This window comes from Ostrinia furnacalis, unplaced genomic scaffold (assembly GCF_004193835.3).
Source record: "Ostrinia furnacalis isolate ACB-3 unplaced genomic scaffold, ASM419383v2 OfSCF1433, whole genome shotgun sequence".
In the NCBI taxonomy this organism is placed as follows: domain Eukaryota; kingdom Metazoa; phylum Arthropoda; class Insecta; order Lepidoptera; family Crambidae; genus Ostrinia; species Ostrinia furnacalis.
The window spans coordinates 138595-164510 of NW_021131672.1; the positions used below are offsets into that span (position 1 = coordinate 138595).

The 25916-nt window shown below is 38.2% G+C and overlaps 1 protein-coding gene across 1 annotated transcript in view; it reads right to left on the reverse strand.

Annotated features, from left to right (window-relative positions):
* Nucleotides 1-8880: 8880 nt before the first annotated feature.
* Nucleotides 8881-25916, reverse strand: part of LOC114352730 (uncharacterized) — a 29188-nt gene continuing 12152 nt past the window's right edge. The window contains exons 8-14 of the mRNA XM_028304430.1: nucleotides 22947-23039; nucleotides 21953-22033; nucleotides 21150-21245; nucleotides 19548-19702; nucleotides 17506-17736; nucleotides 11521-11896; nucleotides 8881-9981 (exon numbers count right to left, since the gene is read on the reverse strand). Of these exons, the coding sequence (XP_028160231.1) occupies nucleotides 9718-9981; nucleotides 11521-11896; nucleotides 17506-17736; nucleotides 19548-19702; nucleotides 21150-21245; nucleotides 21953-22033; nucleotides 22947-23039 (1296 nt within the window). The 3' untranslated portion in view covers nucleotides 8881-9717. The remainder of the gene's footprint in view (nucleotides 9982-11520; nucleotides 11897-17505; nucleotides 17737-19547; nucleotides 19703-21149; nucleotides 21246-21952; nucleotides 22034-22946; nucleotides 23040-25916) is intronic.

Here is a 25916-nt window from a genome sequence, read left to right on the forward strand (position 1 = left end):
TAGCCGCGTGTAGCGTAGCGTAGCGTGTGTAGGTTTAAAATAAACATATTTTTGTGAATTCCTTTCGTTTTATTTCCTTTCTTCTATTTCCTTTCTCCTATTTCTAACCTTATTTCTGTGTCATAAGGTCTAAATCTGCCGTGAAGGTGGGAATTGCCAAACTTAAGTGGCAGTGGGCGGGGTTACAAGTACAACAAGGTCGAGCTAACTGCGTACCTGGCAGTCGTGACGTCACATCGACACTGGTACGGACGGGGCGAACGCGGGGAGGTGTGCGGGTGAGTGCGAGGGAGAGTCGCATTCCAGCGAGGTGCGCACTGCGCAGTTAGTTCGATCAAAAACTCTATTAAAAACTCATTAAAACTCATTTATTTCTGTAAGTAGGCTTAAAAAAAGCACTTTTACACGTCCCAGTATTAACCCTACCACTGCTTCAGGACAATGAATGGGCCAGTGCTGAGAAGAAGCAGCGCAAGAAACTCGGTCATTATTGTCAGCCTCTTTTTCAAAGGTTTACATGCTTTAAAATGTACAAAGTTTTAAATATTTATGCGAGCTAGGCAGTAACGTATCCCAAACATTTTTATCTTTTAAATAATCATCGACTTTATAGTAGCCCTTTTTCATTAAGGTACTTTTAATATGTGCTTTGAATTTATGGATGGGTAGTTCTACAACAGTTTGTGGTAATTTGTGGTAGATCGGGTTGTAGCTCAAGGAACTGGATGGCCGTTCGGGCAAAAAAATTCTCGAGTGGCGACCACGGGCAGAAAGAAGTAATGGAGGCAGGCTTTCCACTCGATAGACTGAGGGTTTTTGTGGTAACCCTTTGTCCAATAGTGGACGTCATTTGGCTGAAACGAACAATTTTTCCAGAATATTTTTATCCTTGTTGCCTAAGAACAAAAGGTAAGTAAATAAAACAGCTGTATAATTTTCTAAAACATGAAATTTATTCCTTAATTCTACAGTGATAAGGCATCAGAAAGGCTGGACGCGTCGTACTTTGTACTGAATGTGGGGCTACTACGATTCCACGACCAATCGAGAGCGTACACTTGAATTTGTATAGCACAGTACAGGTGGCGTCACCTGAAGGCAAGTAAATACTTCTTGTGAGCAAAAAGGCATTTTGAAAACACAGAACGATGTTTATTTCACGTTCTTTACAGATTAAATATGGAAATTATAAGATTGTAACGTCACTGACTATTGAATTCAACATTCTTTTAAAACTTTTTTTTAAGTTATTATTTAACGAATTTCAGACGACATTAACTGACAATAAAGAACATTTTAGCACAAACTAAGATTCTTCTTTCAACAAATTGTTTTAAATCAAATTTCTGTTAAGACAGCACTCAAGGTGACGCCACCTGGTGGCAATTAGACGAACCTTTTCTGCAAATTTTCGTTTACGCTTTCGATGGCGAGAATCGAGTAAAACTTAGTGGGCACACTGAAGAGGCTACCTTATGGTATAGCAGATAAAATTCATTTAGACAGTAGTAAGACTAATTTCTAGTTCACATTTAAATCATAGACAATTTACATTAAGAATTAATTTATGATTAATAATGTTATTTTACATACTCGACACTTATTTAATATCATGTGAAGTAGCCCCTAAAAGTGTAAGATATTTGTAATTTAGGCATTATATCTGTACCAAACATAGTTATTAACAAAATAATTTATCTCAGATATTTCCAATATTGCTATTTAAGGTATTACATTAGTTCTTCACTGCACTATAACATTAAACTATATTCATAAACATCTAACAGAAATTTACAAAATAATCGTTGTTTAGGACGTGCAGATATGATTTTGTTAAAAATATTAGGACACTCACAGATTGGCGTTTTTTGTGCACGTTTAGTAGGTTTTGACGCAGAACGTCATATTCGCAAAATGTCATCGATAATTTGGTGACTTTCGCAGAATTTCATTCACATTTTTTCCACGTCTATATTAAAGATGAATAATTGTGAATGATATTCTGCAAATGTGACCTTCTGCGAAAGCGACTTTTTGAGAGAAAGTGACCAAATCTTTCGCGATGACATTTTGCGAATATGCCGCTCTGCGTCAAAAACCTGGAGTGTATTTCGCACAAAAAACGCCAATCTACAAGCACCCTCAGTGCAAACTTAACGTCCGTGGCAAACGCACACAACACCAACTTGATATGTAACTCAATTACATAATTAACCGTGGTAAAAGTACACGAAGAATATAACGTCTATACATTAAAATTATAAACATCCTACTTAAACGAGTTGTGCCGAAATATTGTCTTTCGATGGAATTTATCATAATTTTTCCACTTATCGTCTTTTACTAGCCCGGTCCCTCTCGTTTTTTGGGTTATATTTCTTTTCAATACTTCATAGTCTCGTACAGCCAGCGTCAAGTAGTTGCTGATATCCAAAGTGGCCAAAAAGTTGAACACAACCTTATTCCAATTGTAACAAAGACGTGTTGCGATTGTGAACCTGGGTATTCTGGATATCACGAACTAGTTGTCGCTGAGACTGTACCAAAACATAACATGTGATTCGTTGAATTAATATAATTTAAACAATCAAACTCGATTCGTCTAAATATTGATTTTCAGCCATCAAAAGTGTACATTAATCTAGACTTTAAATCTATCATTCCTGATATTCCATTGTCTTAAATATTTGTCCATTAAATTATGTTAAATTCCACCGAAAAGTGTTAAAGAGTATTTTTAACAACTAATATTAATAATTGTTAGTGTTTTCCGCCTTAATTTATTTATTTAATACAATTATTAAGTACATTTTTGTTTCAAATAAAACCGTCGATACATGATTTCGATTCTAAAGTTTTTGCAATAAATGGCAAGATTATGTTTAGCTATTTCATAATATTTCAATTGTAGACTGGCAAGCGTCCGTTTTATGTATTTCTAGACAATATACAAGATATAACGTAACGTCTATTTAAGCCAAAACAATAATACAAACTTTTCATTATTTTTGGTAAATAAAATAAGGAAATAAAGTTCAAAATATGGTGGGAAGTATATTCCCACTGCCGAAATATAGAAACAAAACGAACATAGTACAATATAGCGCATCGAGCGAAACAGTTTATTACAAAAATTGCTCTTTTACGGTAATTTAACGTTACCGCTTATAATAACGGTAAAATAACAATATCTTAAACGAAAATAACGATATATTTAATGCAATAACGTTATAGTTATCATTCTCCCGTGCTCTAAAATCCTTCGAACGTTTGCCAGTCTACAATCTAAAGTTGCATTGAAAATAATTGACATCGGAAACAAAATAATTGCTTTCGCTAAAGGGTAATGCAGATCTATAATACGTATTTACAAATTCCCTAATAAACTAGAAGTTACTGTGATTCCTATAGTATTAAGTTTACAGTTTTCAATAATAGATGGCGTTGACTGCGTATTAAATCGCGATAGTGATTTGTGTGATGTTTAACTTTATTAAATGAGTATTGTCAATACATAAGAATCACAATTATTAATATTTATTTACTTTTGAGTGCTAACTATCAAAATTTTGATTAAAACTAGAAGAAATAACATATTTTTTGTTAATTCTCAACAGTAAATATTATTATATCTACACCAATCACACTATACCTTATTTCATTATGTCAGATAAGCTATTATTAATTTTCAAAATATTTTATTTGAGTTTGTAGAAAAATAAATACACCACACTGAGTTTAGTACACTGAGATTTTTTTCATGATTTTCGATAGAAATATTACACGCCAAGAATTTTTTCAGCACTCATATAGTGCCTGAGGCATAGGAGCGGCACGAGTGTTTTCAACCGACTTCAAAAAAGGAGGAGGTTCTCAATTCGACCCGTATGTTTTTTTTTCTATGTTTGTTACGCGATAACTCCGCCAATTATGAACCGATTTGAACAAATCTTTTTTCGGCGTATAGGTAATACCTCAAGGGTGGTCCCATATAAATTTAATAATAGAAAAAACAACCCCCAAGGGTGGAAAATTGGGGATGAACTTTTTTATACGCAATATCTCCGCCGATTATAAATCAATTTGAACGATTATTTTTTTGTTGAATACGTATTATCAAAAGGGTGGTTTCATGCGAATTTGAAGAAAATATTTCACCCCCAAGGGTGGAAAATTGGGGATGAACTTTTTTATACGCAATATTTTTAATTTTTAGTTTTTTTTGTGTTCACGCTTTTGAAGTCGGTTTTATTTTTTTTAAAGTTATTGTAACGTCAAATGGTAGTGAAACTTCAGATCTCTTTCAGATTTAAGCCTGTCACGTCATAATATGTCAATGTCACCCCTCCCGTGCCGCTTCCATACCTCAGGCACTGACTGAGTTAAATAGGTCTATTACATTAGGTTAGGCTAGAGCATTAGTTCCCAAACTTATTTGAGACGCGCCCCCTTTGACCATACAAGAAATTTCACGCAAAATTCCTCTTGTCAAGATTATTTATTAGTCGTATCGAGCAGTCTGGAATGCATTCTCTTTGCAGGTTTTTTTATACTTAAGTACACACTCGCGCCCCTCTTTAAAGGTCTTTGCGCCCCTTACTTTGGGAACCAATGGGCTAGAGTAAGTTTTTTTATATTTCACTGGTAGTACATAGCATATTGTATTTTTCTACAAAGTTATTTACCTTATTGTATTGTTTACGTTATTGATTAGTTATAAAGCATTATTTGGTCGGACATACAAGTAACAGAGGTAGTCAACAAGCTCCCTTACACTTAGTTTTGAGCCATCTTCTTTGATAGCTTTGATGAGGACAAGTTAAGACATGTTTAGAACCTCTGGCAAAAAGAGAGGGCGTGGCCTATTTACCGCTAGATTGGCTTGATTTCCTAATTTCAACTGTAAATTTTTTTTGGTTTAACCCAGGAGGGGTGTAAACGGGACCATAATTTAGCTTTCTATATCGAATAATTTGTGGAAAACATACGGATATTTTATACTTTGTACAGAATAAAGTTTATATTATAGTGGAAAATATGCAACATGTGAAAACTTGTTCTTCACCAAAAATATACAAGCAGAGAATATGGCTCCATAGATCCACGTTCTGTGTGATTTCGGCCTGTATTTATAACCCGATTATAAGTTTAAATTAATTAGCTTAATACCAAGATTATATTTTATTGTCTGATAAGTTCTCAATAAACTATCAGGGACTTTATCAGCAAGTACCACCGGCAACAGTGTTAACTATTCATTGCCTGTCATGCCGTCTCGTTTGACCGCAAATAATCACCATTAGATGAGAGCGAGAGCAAAAATGGAAATGGAAATTGCAAATAAAATGATCTCTGTTAAACTTTTCTCTTATAAAGGATTAAAAATATGCACCGGATTATAAATACACTGACAAAAATGAAATCTACCATCGACTGAAGATTTTATATTTCAGACAAACGGCTGTCACACACCTAATATTTAAATTTCATTCGCATTAATATATTATATGACAAAAATATATAGATTTATTATTTTACAACGAAATTAATTTTGAATTCACTAAAATCGAAACTTTATGTAAATACTCAATAGGATTCCAAAATACCAATGAATTTAAATAACTAATACTCTGGAATTTCAAACTTGTGAGACTGACATAATGCATACAAATGGATTTTTAATTTATACATTATTCTAAATAAGACCCAATTTATAAATAAAGGAAATAATGAAACTTTTGTAAGAAATATCTAACACTTATTGAATAATTATTTACCATTTGATTTTGTTTTAAAATAGTCCGTAGGTCTTTATATGATAGTGGGAATAATTATATTCCCACCAGAGCTTGTACCTTCTGTTAAGGTAAAAGAAATATCGTTTCTTAAAAATAGTCATTTTACCATAAAAACATTTTAAAACCATAAAAGAAGATAATTTTAAAGAAAATAATAATATATTAGTTATTTAAAATTAGCCTTTGTAAAAGATATAAATTAAGATCCATTGGTAGTACTTAGTTTGCCCGAATTCAGTCCCATAAGATCAAAATACTAATAATTTTACTAAACGAATATCAATGCAGCATCTAAAAGAAATCCTATAGAGATTACTATAATATAAACTGGACACGGATTCATTCCTAAAATATACGCTCACTTTATTTACCACTAAAACATTAATAAAACTAAAATTAACGCAAATAATATGTACACTTAAAAATTAATATCACTATCACTTAAAAGAAAGTTATTCAAAACTATGATATGGCAACACCAAGAAGCTTTAATGTACATAAATATCTGCTTAAAACCCCAAATTATATAACTGGATATATACATGTAATTATACATTATTATACATATTTTAACCATAGTGGATATGACTTTATTGTCATGTTTACATATGTATGTGATAAATATAACGTATACACTCAAGTGCAATGAATTTGGGTCACAAGTACAGTCAATTATGATAAAAACTTAACAATACTGTCAGAATTTTAGGGAATTCAAACTTACTTTACTCATTCATTTAAAATTTTGTGAATAACCAATTTTATTGTCCTCGAGTGTACCACATCAAAGTATACAAAACATCTCACTAGAAAAGTCGACTTATTCTTATAAGAATTAGAGCGACTTTAGCAGTGCAACCATAACACAATGTGCTTAGTGCGAGTTTGACATTATACGTAATCGCTAGCGACTGCGTAAAAAAAATTCATGAAATGTATGACAGATTGTACAGCGCCCCTAGCGGATATTTATCATAACATTAAATCTTTACCCGACTGCGCCAGAAGGAGAGTTATTTTAAGAAGTAAAATCTTCATAGATTTTTGACGCACTCGCTAGCGATGACGTATATGTAAACTGGCACTAAGAATGCACACTCAACGGATGCGCCATCGAGTGTATACGACAGATAAATTATTTACATAAAATATATTTTTGTTAAATTAACTAACTACTAAAATTTATACGTCGTGGATTTTAAGCAGATTTAGATTAACTACAAAACCGTGATTTAATAAGTCAAAATACATAATGAAATGCTATTTCGTACATAGTTATTTACGGGACTATTCCCACCTCTCGTTCCCACCACTGCAACTCCTGTGTAGCCAGGATCTACAGCTTGACCGCCAATAACCCAACCAATGAAGGTCAAGTTTGTCCATTTGTACATAGGTATTGTAGGCTACAATCTAGCCGCTAGATTGAATATTGTTGTATTGATAATTGAATGAATTTTTAAACTGTTTCATTTAGCTTGCCCTGTTTATTTACACTCAGCGGCACGGAATTTGGCCCAAGCCTAAACACCCAGATATGAGGCCAAATAGGTGTTGTATACCTAAGTTTCATGTGACATGTTAACAAAACATTTGTTTTTGTTAATTTAAGAGGCTAGATTAATAAAAAAAATGCGTCTGTTTAACTTTTTTGACTCTAGAAACGCATTTCGTTGTTGGAGCGTAAAGAGTACGGGTAAGTTTAAATTCGATATTAAATGTTGTAAGGGTTTGGCGTTTGGTTTTTTGTTTTTAAATTAATCTTAGGATTATTCTCGTTTCCATAATTTGAGAATAATGCCCATTACTCCAGCTCAAGTTGCTCAAATAGTGTTGCTTAGGAGTCAAGGGCGTATGCAGCGGGAGATGGCTGAAACTTTCAATTTATGACGTACAAACTTAAGATACACGTTAAAAAGGCATGACCAGACCACCTTTTACACAAGAAGATCAAGAAGTCAGGAATTAAGGTGTAAATCAGCGCGCGATGACCCGATTATCGTGCTTGCAATATCAAGAAATCGGGTTCTCACTACGTTTGAGATACGCCAGCGTTTACAAAAAGCAAGCCCAGTGAATATCAGTGAGCACACAATAAGAAGAAAGATGGAGGATCATAACCTGCATACTCGAAGACCAGCTCGAGGACCAGAACTTCTCCGATACCTTGGCGAAGTGCTACTTACGTTTTCTAGAGAACATGCAAATTGGACGAAAGGCTAATGGAGTAAAGTTCTATGGATCGATGATTGCAGAGTCACCTTAAGAGTTCCAGACGGCCGAGGAAGTGTATAGAGAAGGTGCGGATAAGAGTTACTACGCAAACAGACAGTTTTCATAAAGAGTTTACTCCATTAGTTTAACGTCCAATTTGCATGTTCTCTAGAAAACGTAAGTCGCACTTCGCGAAGGTATCGGAGAAGTTCTGGTCCTCGAGCTGGTCTTCGAGTATGCAGGTTATGATCCTCCATCCTTCTTCTTATTGTGTGCTCACTGATATTCACTGGGCTTGCTGTTTGTAAACGCTGGCGTATCTCAAACGTAGTGAGAACCCGATTTCTTGATATTGCAAGCACGATAATCGGGTCTACGCGCGCTGATTTACACCTTAATTCCTGACTTCTTGTGTAAAAGACCAGACCGGTCATGCCTTTTTAACGTGTATCTTAAGTTTGTACGCCATAAATTGAAAGTTTCAGCCATCTCCCGCTGCATACGCCCTTGACTTCTAAGCAACACTATTTGAGCAACTTGAGCTGGAGTAATGGGCATTATTCTCAAATTATGGAAACGAGAATAACCCTAAGATTAATTTAAAAACAAAAAACCAAACGCCAAACCCTTACAACATTTAATATCGAATTTAAACTTACCCGTACTCTTTACGCTCCAATAACGAAATGCGTTTCTAGAGTCAAAAAAGTTAAACAGACGCATATTTTTAGAAATCTAGCCTCTTAAATTAACAACAACAAATGTTCTGTTAACATGTCACACGAAACTTAGGTATACAACACCAATTTGGCCTCAAATCTGGTTGTTTAGGCTTGGGCCAAATTCCGTGCCGCTGAGTGTATTTGTGCTTTGTCCGTCAGACAGTTAATAAGAAAACATTGGACATAATTTTCATTTTTATCTTATCCAAATAATTACAGTGCCACATCGAGTTGAAATGTCGCGTGACGTCACTATTGTCTAGAATTTTGTGATGTCAGACGTCTGTCTGACGGACTAAATAGTATTTATATTTCATTACCGAAAATCATACCTATTGTAGGAGTGAAAAGGTATCACAAAATTATCTTTGTAGCATGCACGATTTGTACAAAATAGCATTCCATTATGTTCTTTTAAAGATACGATTAGTTAAATAGTTTGTGTAAGGCACTACAATCAACTTTTCGCCATTCTTCGTACCGTGTGCTTGGGTAAGAAGCCATAAGTTTGTATGGTGTTTTACACCAGTGGTTGTCAAACTTTTTTGTGAAACCCTCCTAAAATAATAAGCTGTAGACTGAGGAACGTGGCTAGGGTCATACCCCTTCTAAACCTATAGCAATATCTTTTGTCCCAAGCAGGATTTAAACTCGGCCAACCACCATGCATAGTATGGATGGTGGTTGGTATATCAAAAGCCAAGTATAGCTCGCGTAACAAAAGTTGAGGCGAACACTGCTACTCACACTGACGTATCAAATATCGAATGTTCTATCTCGCTCTTGCTATATTTGTGCGAGCGAGACAGAAAACACTTGTCGGTCAGACTATGCAGACGTCAGCGTATACAGATTCATAAACACAAACGAATCTTTGCCAATGTTGATAGCCTCAATTTTCACTGCGCGAACTATAAAAGTACTTCGTGGAAAATAAATATTCTTTTTAAATAATACCCAAGCCACGCCACTAAGAAGCGCATTCAACAAGCGACTCCTTCGGAGCTATCGTTGGCGTTGACGTCACAATCGATCGCCGGCAAATTGTCGATGACCGACTTCAACGTTTCTACCGTTTCATTCCCGTTACTCTCCGTTAACTCCGTACCGTTACCGGTAACGTACCTGCCGTTACTGGTATCGTTATCGTTGAGTTTTGATTCTGAATCACTCCTGTCACTTGTGTTATTATTTAAATTTATCCTTGAAGCAATACAAGTTGCATTTTCTTCAATAGGCGACATGTTGACACTGCTGCTATTACTCAAACTCATAACGTTGCCCGCGTTATTGCCGTCGTTATTATCGATAACGGTATCGAATACGTTATTGTTGCTGGATTCGCCGATCAAACGCACCGGGCCTCCGGTAGCGACGTCCAAAATACCTATAACGTTACTCGCTGCGACGTCCGCGTCTATAACTATTCTGTCGGAAATACCGTTATTGCCGGTATTGGAAATACCGTTATTACCGTTACTGGAAATACCGTTATTGCTTGTGCTGAGCTCGTCGTAGCCCGGCGGCATTTCGACGTTGCTTCTGGCTTCTTCATCGACGCTGTTGGTTCTGTGCAGTCGATCTCTGCTTAAATATTCTGGAGGCGGCCCGTATAGCTTGTACCTTCAACAATAGGATGTTTTAATTAATATTTTCATTCGTTAATCATGCAGAATATCGATTTAGATCTTCATCAGGTCATTTATAGGTAAAGTGCTTAACTTAGCGCCTGAGGTAGAGGGTTTTAAATAAATAAATATCCTTAGACATTTTTTACACTACGCTTCTAGTCCCAAACTAAGCAAAGCTTGTACTATGGGTACTAGACAACGGATATAAACATACTTAAATACTTTTTTTTTGTATACTGGGACGTGTAAAAGTGTAATTTAAACTTAAAATAAGTTAAGCCTATTTACAGAAATAAATGAGTTTTTTAATGTAAATACATAAATATTATACATAGTAACACCCAGACCCGTCACAGAAATTAAAATTCATCATAATTTCTGCCCGGCCGGGAATCGAACCCGGGACCTCTCGGTATAGTCCGTTCCGAACTACACCAAACGGCCGACAACCGGTGTTGTGACAGTCAGACGTCAGCGTGACTTCAGATTTGTATGCTGTCACGTCATAACATGTCAATGTCACCCGTCCCATGCCACTCCTATATCTCAGACACTGACTCATATTACGGCACTATAGATATAGATCTGTCAGTGTCTAACGCCCGTATTTACAAACGATGCTTGCTTAAGTGAAGCAGCAAATCGAACGCACAGCGTTGAATAGAGCTCTGTGATTGAAAGAAAGAAAGAAAAATGGTTTATTTGGTTCAAACAAACGTTTTACACAATTTAAATTACATACATAATTTATTGAACCAACCACTGTGAGACCTCATAGTAATGTTTGTGAATTCGAGCGTAAATATGGGAGCGGTATGGGAGGGGTGATTTTGACATATTATGACGTAACAGAGCATGTACAAGTCTGAAGAACATCTGAAATCAAACACCCATCCGCGCCGCTCCTATACCTCATGCAGACTGAGTTAACCGCCTCTGTGGTCTAGTGGTAAGACCACCTGCTTCAGACGCAGAGGTCCCGGGTTCGATTCCCAGTGGGGGCAGATTTTTCTGTTCGGTTTGGTTGGTGGTAGGGCTTGTTCTAAGTCCGCCTGGCTAGCTATACCTTGATTTTTTAGAATCCAGCAGAGATGTAAACAAACACTTTGATACACAATTACACCATAATCACTTACGTGTTCATAATATCATACNGACACTGCTGCTATTACTCAAACTCATAACGTTGCCCGCGTTATTGCCGTCGTTATTATCGATAACGGTATCGAATACGTTATTGTTGCTGGATTCGCCGATCAAACGCACCGGGCCTCCGGTAGCGACGTCCAAAATACCTATAACGTTACTCGCTGCGACGTCCGCGTCTATAACTATTCTGTCGGAAATACCGTTATTGCCGGTATTGGAAATACCGTTATTACCGTTACTGGAAATACCGTTATTGCTTGTGCTGAGCTCGTCGTAGCCCGGCGGCATTTCGACGTTGCTTCTGGCTTCTTCATCGACGCTGTTGGTTCTGTGCAGTCGATCTCTGCTTAAATATTCTGGAGGCGGCCCGTATAGCTTGTACCTTCAACAATAGGATGTTTTAATTAATATTTTCATTCGTTAATCATGCAGAATATCGATTTAGATCTTCATCAGGTCATTTATAGGTAAAGTGCTTAACTTAGCGCCTGAGGTAGAGGGTTTTAAATAAATAAATATCCTTAGACATTTTTTACACTACGCTTCTAGTCCCAAACTAAGCAAAGCTTGTACTATGGGTACTAGACAACGGATATAAACATACTTAAATACTTTTTTTTTGTATACTGGGACGTGTAAAAGTGTAATTTAAACTTAAAATAAGTTAAGCCTATTTACAGAAATAAATGAGTTTTTTAATGTAAATACATAAATATTATACATAGTAACACCCAGACCCGTCACAGAAATTAAAATTCATCATAATTTCTGCCCGGCCGGGAATCGAACCCGGGACCTCTCGGTATAGTCCGTTCCGAACTACACCAAACGGCCGACAACCGGTGTTGTGACAGTCAGACGTCAGCGTGACTTCAGATTTGTATGCTGTCACGTCATAACATGTCAATGTCACCCGTCCCATGCCACTCCTATATCTCAGACACTGACTCATATTACGGCACTATAGATATAGATCTGTCAGTGTCTAACGCCCGTATTTACAAACGATGCTTGCTTAAGTGAAGCAGCAAATCGAACGCACAGCGTTGAATAGAGCTCTGTGATTGAAAGAAAGAAAGAAAAATGGTTTATTTGGTTCAAACAAACGTTTTACACAATTTAAATTACATACATAATTTATTGAACCAACCACTGTGAGACCTCATAGTAATGTTTGTGAATTCGAGCGTAAATATGGGAGCGGTATGGGAGGGGTGATTTTGACATATTATGACGTAACAGAGCATGTACAAGTCTGAAGAACATCTGAAATCAAACACCCATCCGCGCCGCTCCTATACCTCATGCAGACTGAGTTAACCGCCTCTGTGGTCTAGTGGTAAGACCACCTGCTTCAGACGCAGAGGTCCCGGGTTCGATTCCCAGTGGGGGCAGATTTTTCTGTTCGGTTTGGTTGGTGGTAGGGCTTGTTCTAAGTCCGCCTGGCTAGCTATACCTTGATTTTTTAGAATCCAGCAGAGATGTAAACAAACACTTTGATACACAATTACACCATAATCACTTACGTGTTCATAATATCATACACATTATTTAACAAGCCCATGAAACCAACTTTATTTTCACGTTTATACAAGTTTGAAATCAATCTTTGAAACAAATTATTTTAGCAAAATACGTGGACGATGAAAATTTGTGAGACTTGTCACATTGACTTGACGTTTAAAATCATGTGTTATCTCCATATTGTCTACTAGCTTTCCGCCCGCGGCTTCGCCCGCGTGGAATTTTGTCTGTCACAGAAAAATTTTATCGCGCGCGTCCCTGTTTCAAAAACCGGGATAAAAACTATCCTATGTTCTTTCCCGGGACTCAAACTATCTCTATGCCAAATTTCATCAAAATCGGTTGCGAGGTTTAAGCGGGAAAGCGTAACAGACAGACAGACAGACAGACAGACAGACAGACAGACAGACAGACAGACAGACAGACAGAGTTACTTTCGCATTTATAATATTAGTTGGGATGACTTGTCTCTGATACATCAGTGCTGCAACCTGTGAGTCATAGACAATAATCAGTAAATTTAATCGATATTATTTTAAGTATTCACTTATTCCGATGACTGATTAATTTTAAACAAAAAATATACGATACTTTGTTTAGTTTTCCAGCGATAACTTCGACAATATTGGAGATAGCGTAAAATTATTTTTCTACTTTTAGTGTATACTTTTTCGGAGTCAGTTTCATTTTTAGTCGGTTTTATTTAAACGAAATTATTTTACTTTTTTATTAACCGACTTCAAAAAAGGAGGAGGTTATATGTTCGACTGTATGTATGTTTTTTTTTTTTTCTATGTATGTTCACCGATTACTCCGTCAATTGTGGACCGATTTNAATTGGGACGTATTTGAGTATTCACAACGCGAGCGTTTATAACATATCTGCTTTTGTTTTTATATAATATCATTGCAACCAATGAAGGTCAAGTTTGTCCATTTCTACATAGGTATTGTAGGCTACAATCTAGCCACTAGATTACAATTAAATTTTTTAAACTGTTTCATTCAACTTGCCCTGTTTATTTATTTGTGTTTTGTCCGTCAGACAGGTAAAAACATTGGACATAATTTTCATTTTTATCTTATCCAAATAATTACAGTGCCACATTGAGTTGAAATGTTGCGTGACGTCACTATTGTCTAAGATTTTAATAAAGGACTTTATTTATTTATTTATTTTATTTATTTTTAGTGACGTCAGACATGTGTCTGACGGACTAAATAGAATTTATATTTCATTACCGAAGGAATGATAAAATATCTGTTTCATTAGCGAGGAATCCCTATTGTAGGAGTGAAAAGGTTTCACAAAATTATATTTGTAGCATGCACGATTTGTACGAAATAGCATTCCATTACGTTCTTTTAAAGATACGATTAGTTAAATAGTTTGTGTAAGGCACTACAATCAACTTTTCGCCATTCTTCGCACCGTGGCTTGGGTAAATAAGACATACATTTGTATGGTGTTTTACACCAGTGTTTGTCAAACTTTTTTGTGAAACCCTCCTAAAATAATAAGCTGTAGACTGAGGAACGTGGCTAGGGTCATACCCCTTCTAAACCTATAGCAATATCTTTTGTCCCAAGCAGGATTTAAACTCGGCCAACCACCATGCATAGTATGGATGGTGGTTGGTATATCAAAAGCCAAGTATAGCTCGCGTAACAAAAGTTGAGGCGAACACTGCTACTCACACTGACGTATCAAATATCGAATGTTCTATCTCGCTCTTGCTATATTTGTGCGAGCGAGACAGAAAACACTTGTCGGTCAGACTATGCAGACGTCAGCGTATACAGATTCATAAACACAAACGAATCTTTGCCAATGTTGATAGCCTCAATTTTCACTGCGCGAACTATAAAAGTACTTCGTGGAAAATAAATATTCTTTTTAAATAATACCCAAGCCACGCCACTAAGAAGCGCATTCAACAAGCGACTCCTTCGGAGCTATCGTTGGCGTTGACGTCACAATCGATCGCCGGCAAATTGTCGATGACCGACTTCAACGTTTCTACCGTTTCATTCCCGTTACTCTCCGTTAACTCCGTACCGTTACCGGTAACGTACCTGCCGTTACTGGTATCGTTATCGTTGAGTTTTGATTCTGAATCACTCCTGTCACTTGTGTTATTATTTAAATTTATCCTTGAAGCAATACAAGTTGCATTTTCTTCAATAGGCGACATGTTGACACTGCNAACACTGCTGCTGTTACTCAAACTCATAACGTTGCCCGCGTTATTACCGTCGTTATTATCGATAACGGTATCGAATACGTTATTGTTGCTGGATTCGCCGATCAAACACACCGGGCCTCCGGTAGCGACGTCCAAAACACCTATAACGTTACTCGCTGCGACGTCCGCGTCTATGACTATTCTGTCTGAAATACCGGTATTACCGGTATTGGAAATACCGTTATTACCGTTACTGGAAATACCGTTATTGCTTGTGCTGAGTTCCTCGTAGCCCGGCGGCATTTCGACGTTGCTTCTGGCTTCTTCGTCGACACTGTTGGTTCTGTGCAGTCGGTCTCTGCTTAAGTACTCGGGAGGCGGCCCGTATAGCTTGTACCTTCAACAATAGGATGTTTTAATTAATATTTTCATTCATTAAAATAAATAATAAACTCATAAAACTCGTTTCATTATTGCAAGTAGGCTTTTAAAAAGCACTTTTATACGTCCAAGTATTAACCCTACCACTGCTTCGGGACAATAAATGGGCCAGTGCTCAGAAGAAACAGCGCAAGAAACTCACGTCACATTAATCAAGCATAATATTTATTTAGATCTTCATTAGGTCATTTATAGGTCGAGCGCTTAACTGAGTGCCTGATATATGGGAGCGGCACGGGAGGGCGTTTTTGTAACGGTCAAACGTCAGCGACACTTCAGATTTGTATGCTCACGTCACATGTCAATGTGACCCGTCCTGTGCCACTCTAATATCTCAGGCACTGACTCAGTTATGCACAATAGGTCGCGCTTAACTCAGTCAGTGTCTAAGTATGGGAGCGGTAAGGGAGGGTGATTTTGACATATTATGACGTGACAGAGCATGTACAAGTTTGAAGAAATCTCGCTGACGTTTGACGTTAAATAAACACGCGTGCTCTTCGAGTTTCAATAATGAAAATACCGCTGTTTTTTTTTATCCACAACGAGGAAGCTCTTAGCCTGTATCTCACCTGATGGTAAGTGATGTTCAGGCCGAAGGTGGAAGCGAGCTTCACCCGGAACCCTCAACCACAGAGGAACTGGCTATCTTACCTCTAACTGCCGGAGCACAACAATGCTGTTAACATTGTTGTTATGGCGACAGACTTAGGTAAGATGGTGGTAGCTAGCCAGGCGGACTTGGAACAAGCCCTACCACCAATCAAACCGAACAGAAAATTCTGCCCCCACTGGGAATCGATCCCGGGACCTCTGCGTCTGAAGCAGGTGGTGTAACCACTAGACCACAGAGGCTAATAGTAGTGTTTCTTACCTCATAGCCTCATTATAAGGCGGTGGCCGTGCGGCAGTCGGGTAATCTTGAAAATCAGCGCCCAGCAATCTAATCGTCCGTCCGNGATACTTTTGGAGTCGGTGCAGGCAAACTTCACACGTTTCATAATCTTGGCACCGACTCCAAAAGTATCAATCATGGTATACATAAATATTAATTCGTCCTAATAAATATGTAATTAGTAATTATTTTTCTACTTTTTAGTGTATGTTTTTTGGAGTCGGTTTTATTTTTTTTTATGCAATTATGCTTACGTATTGTTCCATTGCTTATTTTAATATATAAGTAAATAAAATAAAAGAAAATAAAAATCTTACATTACCTCCCTAGCGGAATAGAGCAACAAATAACTGAGCGAGCGAGATGTCACTAGTAGCAACACTGTCAAACAGAACTTTTTGCAACTATTTGAAGTTTAATAACTTTACGGATATCATTGATGGTTTTACTGTCCAGTGTGTTTTTTGATTACATCTGTGCATACAGTTTGTTTCCCGTTCTCGAAAATTTCATAATCAGTTTACATTCCATGTTGCGACTTTGTTGCATATTTTTAGTATTGTGACGATCACCCGGCGATGATACGCAAGTGGTACTACAATAATTTCACTTCGCGATTAACGAGAGGTTTTGTCGCATCACTAGTTCACAGACTAAAAATATTTTTATGTCAGTTGGCCATTTTTGATGACATTTCTGCTGATTTCTAAAAAAATAGACTGTACCACCATCTTACCTAAGCCTGTCGCCATAACAACAATGTTAACAGCATTGTTGTGTTCCGGCAGTTAGAGGTAAGATAGCCAGTTCCTCCGTGGTTGAGGATTCCGGGTGAAGCTCGCTTCCACCTTCGGCCTGATCGTCACTTACCATCAGGTGAGGTACAGGCCAAGAGCTTCCTCGTTGTGTATAAAAAAAAAACATATAGACTGTAGTGTTTCTTACCTCATAGCCTCATTATAAGGCGGAGGCCGAGCGGCAGTCGGGTAATCTTGAAAATCAGCGCCCAACAATCTAATCGTCCGTCCGTTAAGCGTATAGGTGTCGCTAGCGTTGAGCCGAACGAAGTCCAAGTCATCTATGTTGATTTCGGCCACATTCGGCGTGTCCGGCCGCGTTTCGGCCCGCCCGAACCGCGGGATGCTGAGTTGGAACCGCCCTAGTTGGAGCGTGAGTCTGTGAATAATAAGTGAAGTTATTGTGTGAACGATTACAGATTGACAGTGGTGGATTGGTCAGCTAGTAATTTTGATACAGGACGCATGGATTATTTGGATTTCGCCTACTATTTTGTCAGCTAATAATAACTTAGTAAGATTTTTATTTTGTGAACACATGTGACAGACTTTGACAGCTAATAGTCATTTAATCAGCAAATGTCAATAATTTTGTCAGCTGATGCCTGTTGTTCTATCAGCCCGTTGATTACTTTCTAAGCTGACTTCTTTAATTACGTCAGCTAACTTCAATCATCTAGACAGATAATATCATTGGGTGAGCTACCACCTGTCGTTTTATCTATGACCACCTGTAGTTAGGTCAGCTATCTTCTGCTTGCTACCTTCTACCACACCATCGGCTACCTCCTGTCCTGATATCTCCTGTTACTTCGTCAGCTACCTTCTGGCATTTTATCAGCTACCTTCTCTCATTCCATAAACTGCATCCTACTACTTCCTAATCAACTGTCTCCTGACAAATCGTCAACTGTCTCCGATCACATCGTCAGTTGCCTCCTGTCATTACGTCAGCTACCTCCTAACCTAACACTTACTCGAATGCCTCCTGTCCCTTCATCAGTTGTCTCCTGTCACTTCATCAACTACCTCCTGTCATTTGGTCAGCTACCTCCTGTCACTTCGTCAGCTGTCTCCTATCAATTTGTCAGCTGCCTCCTGTCACTTTGTCAGCTACCACCATTGTCAGNTGTCATTTTGTCAGATTCTATCTAACCTTTCATTTCACCTATCGTTTTGTCAGTTACTTCCTGTCATTTGTATCTGTTGTTTCGTCAACTACAAAGCGCCCTCACCTGTGCCTGTCTGGATGCTCGTGCGTCGCGTTGAGATGCGGCGCGCCCTCGCACGGCGGGCCGCCGGCCGGGCTGCGGTATTCTAAGCGGGACGGCGAACTGGTGGCTGTTGATGTGACCGCCGTCATCTCTACAGATAGTACTTGCTATATGGTCAGTTGTACAGTCACGGAATGAAAAGGTTCGTCAGTTTTCAAATTGATTCCTTCAACGAATCGCGAGCACATATTACCTTTTGAAACTATGTTACAGAATAATCTCGAGTTAGAAAATAAATCTTTAACTGTTCGTCAGTAAAGTTCAAAATTATTCAGATCAAAGTTGTTTGACGTTTTATTTTGTCAAGAGATTATTGTGATTGATAAACTAAAACCTTCTTGTTGGTTCAACCTGCCATTATTATTTATATTAAATAAAAAAAAACTATTGTCAATTGGTCAATGTCATCATTGCATTGCACTGATGGGATAGAAAAATAAACAAGCAAAACCTTATTCGTTAGCAAACGTCGTATTTATTTAAATGTTAGCAGCACTGTTTCGTGCACTGTTATGTTGGCAGGTTTGACTCTTACAATACCTAGTGCAAGCGAAAACCGACACTAAGGTGACGAACCTTTTCATTCCGCGACTGTAATTTCTATTTCGTCAACTGGCTCCTTTAACTTGCTGTCTTCTGTCACATTGTCAGCTGTCTTTTGTCACTTACTGAGCTGTCTCCTGTCACTTCGTCAGCTGTCTCCTGACAAGTCGTCAGCTGTCTCCGGTCACATCGTCAGTTGCCTCCTGACACTTTGTCAGCTGTCTCCTGTCACTTTGTCAGCTATCTCCTGTTACTTAGTCAGTTACCTCCTATGACTTCATCAGCTACCTCCTGTCAATTGGTCAGCTAGCACCTGCTGTTTCGTCAGCTACATTAGTTATCTCCTGCCACTCCGTCAGCAAGTGTACCTCACCTGTGCCTATCTGGATGCTCATGAGATGCATTGAGATGCGGCGCGCCCTCGCACGGCGGGCCGCCGGCCGGGCTGCGGTATTCTAAGCGGGAAGGTGAACTGGTGGCTGTTGACGTGACCGCCGTCATCTCTACTTCCGTGCACTGGGTTGGGACCTGGATATGATAATGGACGTTATAAGGGCTACTACCTTTTCTTTTTTTTATTTTCTATAATAATATTTTTACGTTCATAAGTGCCACTTGTGGTCTAAACTGAATAAATATTTTTGATTTTGATTTTTGATTTTGAGTGTAATAGAGTAGATAATAGGCTGTGATATTCCAGCACTGTTACCACCTTCATCTCTCACCTCTCCTCTGATGTTTTGCCATTATCTTGCAGGGCGTCACATGTATAATGTACAAGCTTTTGCCCGCGGCTTCACCCGCGTGAAATTTAGTTTGTCACAGATCGTCATAAATTATAGCCTATATGTTATTCAGGGTTATAAACAATAATACTGTTATGTTACATCAAAATCCGTTCAGTAGTTTTTGCGTGAAAGAGCAACAAACATCCAGACATCCAAACTTTCGCATTTATAATGTTGAGGCCAATCACTAAAGTCTCAGTGCCGAAACTTCGCGCAGAAAAAGGAACATCACTATTGTCTATTCACTACTCTATTATTGTCTATGAAAACACTTCAATTTACGAAACCCAACGTTCTTCTGTACAAATTTTTATAACTCCAATTAAATAGATGAAAATCAAGAAAGTTAGTTTCAATACTACATATTACACAAACAATAATATCAGTAAGATGAAATGAACTTAAAATAACTACGGCACGGACCTGACTGTTGGTACCTGGATTTATGACATTGGACTTTATTGAGAACGCAATAGAGTAGAAAATGGGGTGGCTGAGATACTCCAATACTGTATCAGATCCTGGGTCACATGATAAAAGACTTTATTGGGAATAGAATAGAGAATGGGCTGCGGTACTTCAGGCGGGAGAGTGAATTAGTGGCTGTTGATGTGATTGCTGTCATCTCTACTTCCGTGCACTGGGTTGGGACCTGGATATGATAATGGACTTTATAAGGGCTACTACCTTTTCTTTTTTTATTATTTTCTATAATAATATTTTTACGTTCATAAGTGCCACTTGTGGTCTAAACTGAATAAATATTTTTGATTTTTGATTTTGAGTGTAATAGAGTAGATAATAGGCTGTGATATTCCAGCACTGTTACCACCTTCATCTCTCACCTCTCCTCTGATGTTTTGCCATTATCTTGCAGGGCGTCACATGTATAATGTATAAGCTTTTGCCCGCGGCTTCACCCGCGTGAAATTTAGTTTGTCACAAATCGTCATAAATTATAGCCTATATGTTAATCTGGGTTATAAACAATAATACTGTAAAGTTTCATCAAAATCCGTTCAGTAATTTTTGCGTGAAAGAGTAACAAACATCCAGACACCTAAACTTTCGCATTTATAATATTAGTAGGATTGCACCATGTTGGTAAATGGTACTACCCGTAATGGTAGACCGGTAATATCGGCCCTGTAGGGCGTTGCAAAGATAATGAATATCATATCACCGACCTGCCTGTACCGGGAAGTGAATACGGACGTGAGGGCGGCCAGTCGCGGCCGCCGCTCGCTGTTGGTCGGGCTCGCAGACCGCGTCGACAGCCCGCACTGGGAAACACAGATATTATAATAACATTACCCTTCTGTTACGCTGTCAGGTAAAGAAGAATATGATTAAAAAATAAACATAAATATCTTTGGACAACTTCACACAGCGCCATCTAGATTATAGCCCCAAAGTAAGTCACAGAAATTAAAATTCTTCATGTCAATTTCTGCCAGGCCGGGAATCGAACCCGGGACCTCTCGGCATAGTAGTCCGATTTGAACCACTACACCAAACGGCCGACAGTATAACATTAGAAATAAACAATATATTTCACCATATACAAATTATTTTGGTTATTTTGGGTATTCTTTAAGAGCGAACGAAATCAGTTGTGTTGGGTGCTGTCTATGTAAGCATTACCATCACCACATGAACAGCACACGATACAGCTATTATGGACTGAAAAACACCGTTCGGTATACATACTATCGTGTATAATAAATCGAGTTTATAAATATTTTGTTCGATAGTCATAATTGGCCTACAAAATCTTACAAAAACATTATTATAACCTCAAATGATATTGTTCTGTGTACTATACTTAAATAAATAAAAATAATATTTTGCACCGCCTACTTTAATTCTCTGTTTTGTCTAATTTTCTGGTTACCTGGAAGATAATGCCACATGGAATTAAGCTCGCCTGTTGTACCACTGTTTTTTGTGTGTGCAATAAAGATTTTAAATAAATAAATAAATAATATACCTGCGTATCTCGATGCTGAGGGCTCGGCAGCGGTGAGCGTTCTAGCAGCCCCGCATCGTAGCATGGCGGGAAGCGGTGTCGCTGGAATAAATATGTTATCAATGATTATTCTTTCTTACATTTAAGCTTTTAGCGGAAATTGATGCCACCATATTTTAAATATTGGCGACACAAAGTAAGGTTCGAAGTCAGTGAACAATATGTTTCTTGATATCAGTTGAAGGATTAAGTCAGTTATTCAGTTTACTTCACAGGCTATAAGTAAAAGACAATTTAAGTTCATCTGATCAAATAACGCAAGCGGCTGGGTTGAGGTAAGGGTTATTGTTAATATAGATATTTATTTACATCACCATAATGTAACATAGGGTAGAGAATGTAATGCATTAAATAGCTGACAGAGTAGCAGGACAAAAACGACTGACATTTGCTTTGGAAGGAACTAGGGTATACAATGGTAGGTGGTAGCTGACGAAGTGACAGGATGTTGCTAATGAAGTGATAGATAGTAACTGACAAAGTGGCAGGAGGTGGCTGACTAAATAGCAGGGGGTAGCTGATGATACAACGACGAAACAACGGATTATAGCTGCACAAATGACAGGAGGTAGCTGATGTACAGGCAGTAGATAGCTACCAAATGATAAGTTGGTAACTGATGAAGTGACAGGAGGTAATCTGACTAAATAGCAAGACGTTACTGATGAAATGATACATGGTGATGTAATGGTAATGTAGCTAACCATATAACAGAAGGTAACTGACCATATGGCAGGCATTATCTGATAAGATGACAGCAGTGACATTTTGCTACATTTTTCTGCTGCTGGTGGAGCCTTTATAGTCTAAAACCTTCATCAATAAATGGGCTATCCAACACAAAAATATTTCTTCAAATCGGAGCAGTAAATTCCTGAGATTAGCGCGTTCAAACAAACATACTCTTCGGCTTTAATATTATAGTTAGTAAGTAAGTAAGTATAGATTTTCTTACCTGTGCAATCGCGTGTTCCCTGGCCAGCCGGTCGGCGCGAGCATAGCTTCGCAACGCGGCTCGCTTCATGTGCATCTTGCAGACGGCGGATACCAGCAGAACCACCGCGATCATGAAGATTAGCGCGCACGCTGTAACAGGGCACGTCAAGCTTTACTATTTTATAGACCTGTGTTAGAGAAGGCATTCATATGTGACGACGATTTTTCTTGTCATCGTCACAGAAGTTATAGTCAAACGATTCTGAAACTTCAAGTGGCAAAAGTTAATTATTAATCCAATATTGATCGAAGCACCCTCCTGTAAATAACATACATAATTAAAAATCTGTAACGTCACCTTTTCTTATTACTATGTCATAGAATTCATATCATAATATTATGACGTCTATATTATTAGTTTCAATTTTTGCCACTTACATAATTTCAGAATCGTTGCAATAAAATTTTACTGTCACTCCACTCATAGAAGTCATAGCAGCATATCGTCGATACTTCAATGTATGTAGTTACATATTTGATTTGATTTGATTGATATACGAACCGGTGACGGTGTAGATGGTGGACTGTATGAAGCCGTAGTCGTCGGACGCGTGCCGGTCGTCGTACAGCGACGGCGGCTCCAGGTCGAACACTGCGCCTGTGGACGTGGAGTGGTTTACTTGTCGATTTGGAAACGCTTGTATAAACCTTCTATGAAACTTTTTGTGTTATTTGCCAATAGATGTCACTGTATTTTGACATGCGAAAAGCTGTACCGCGGTATCCAGATATTTTCCCTTGCTCTATAAACTCTGGAGGATTTTGTCATTATTGACATAATTAACCTTTGACATCTGTGACAACCTTTGAGAAACATTGACAATCTTTGTCAAGCAATAAATTGTCACCCACATACTGACGTCTTATTTAAACCTAAATAGGAGTCCCATAAGTGCACCGAGGTTTCCGTGGTTTATTCAATGTCTCAGTTTATTTATTTATTTAAGACGTACAAAACAGATTACAGCCAAAATACGATTTATAAATTTTAATACAGTACGATTATATGGACTAGGTTGTTACCCTTAGTATGTACATACTACATCAAAAAACTAACCAGTTGCACCACCTTAACTATAATTGGTGTTTTTGTATGAAGTTTGATAGACTTTTAACGTTTTTTATATTCAAAGTAAGATGGTGAAACCAAGGGTAAGAAAGAACAAAACTATTTAAACAATTTTAGTTAGGTTGGGTAGACTAATGTTTCTAGCGTTGTGTGATTGCGTTAAGATAACGCACTCATGCATAAGAACGTGAATACATTGAAGGGTATTTTCTGTATGTTAAGAGTCTATCAATATTAGTGTATACAGGCTGTCCTAAAAACCGGAGGCAGCTTAGCTTAAGACGCATAAAACAAGTGTAATATGTCCATTATGAAAAATAACTAAAATTGGTAATATTAGACTCTTTTGGTCCAGCTACCTCCAGGTAACGTGCTAGTTAGAACATTCTGTATGTAATACATTTGCCAATGTAAGTGTCTATGTAATGTGTGTAGCGTTGTGTGATAGCGTTAAGACAACACCAATACCGACCGTGGAACCGCGGGTGCTCGTCGCAGCAGGAGGGCTGGCGGCACAGCGCGGAGGGCGCGCGGCAACACGCCGCCGCCGGGATGCAGCGCCCGCTCGAACAGTTCAGGCGCTCCGAGCCTGGGGAAAGATGTACCAGATGGTTAAGATATAGATCAGAGGTGGAATTGTGTAAAGCAATCGTTATCATTTGACAGTTCATATCGTACGATTATTCTGTCAAACGCTTTGTTTAACTGACTTTATCGTACGTTATGAACTGTCAAATGATTACGATTGCTTTACACAATTCCACCTCTGGGCACCGATTGCGCTAATTTGTAATGTCTCAATGTAATGACTCCAGTCTCACTGATGTGCAATTCGGCATTGCGGTAAAGTTCACGCGTAAGCAACAGATTTACACACTTAATTTTTCAATAAAAACACAGTAAATGTTCGTGAAGCTTTTGACTTGCGTTTGAGAAAAAGTAGCTTTCTATCAGTAAAGTTCACGCGTAAGCAACAGATTTACACACTTAATTTTTCACTAAAACACAGTAAATGTTCGTGAAGCTTTTGACTTGCGTTTGAGAAAAAGTAGCTTTCTATCAGTTTTACACCAAAATGCAGTTGCATTCCGTACACGTTACAACTTCGTTTGAACTAGTTGTCAAAGCGACACCGCCATACGAATTTGTGGAAACAGCTGATTTTCGTTTGTCGTCCAGTTGCTTTGCAGTTGAAAAATATTTAGCGCAATCGGGGCACTGGGGGTTATACAGACACTGCGCCAGGTTAGAGCGGTTTTGCACTACGTCCGGCCAGATCCGTTTCGAATTAGTCAAAGTAAGGCTTTTTATGAATAGAGTTTATTTAAATTTATCCTTGAGTAGAAAATGAGCACGGGTCGACTCTACGACTACACTCTTGTTAAAGGATTCGGATTTCTGTTTTGTCTTACCATAGGGGCCATTTAAAAATTAGGAATTGATGGTGAAAACGGTCATTAGATCCATAAAAATAACTTGTATTTTTTCAGTGTACCGTTAGACGATAGCGTTAAAACAATCCACTCACGCGCACACGGCTGCTCGCCGCACAGCATGGGCGCCTCGTCCTCGCCGTGCGCGCAGTCGCGGCGTCCGTCACAAACGTACATAGCGAGCACGCAGCGCGCGCCGCACGCGAATGCTCCGTGCGCGCACGTGTTTGCGCCCGCGTCTGTAAGAGGAAACATTTGTGTTACAACAATACCCGGCGATAAATATTGCACATCGACCTTTAGAAAGAGACAATCGGCTAATTTCAGTTTCGTAGAGCGTTATCACTGTCGCACTTGAACAACGACTGACAATGACGTTTTGTCAAAGTGTAAACAAACTTTAATTTAAATGTGTGAAATTGATTTT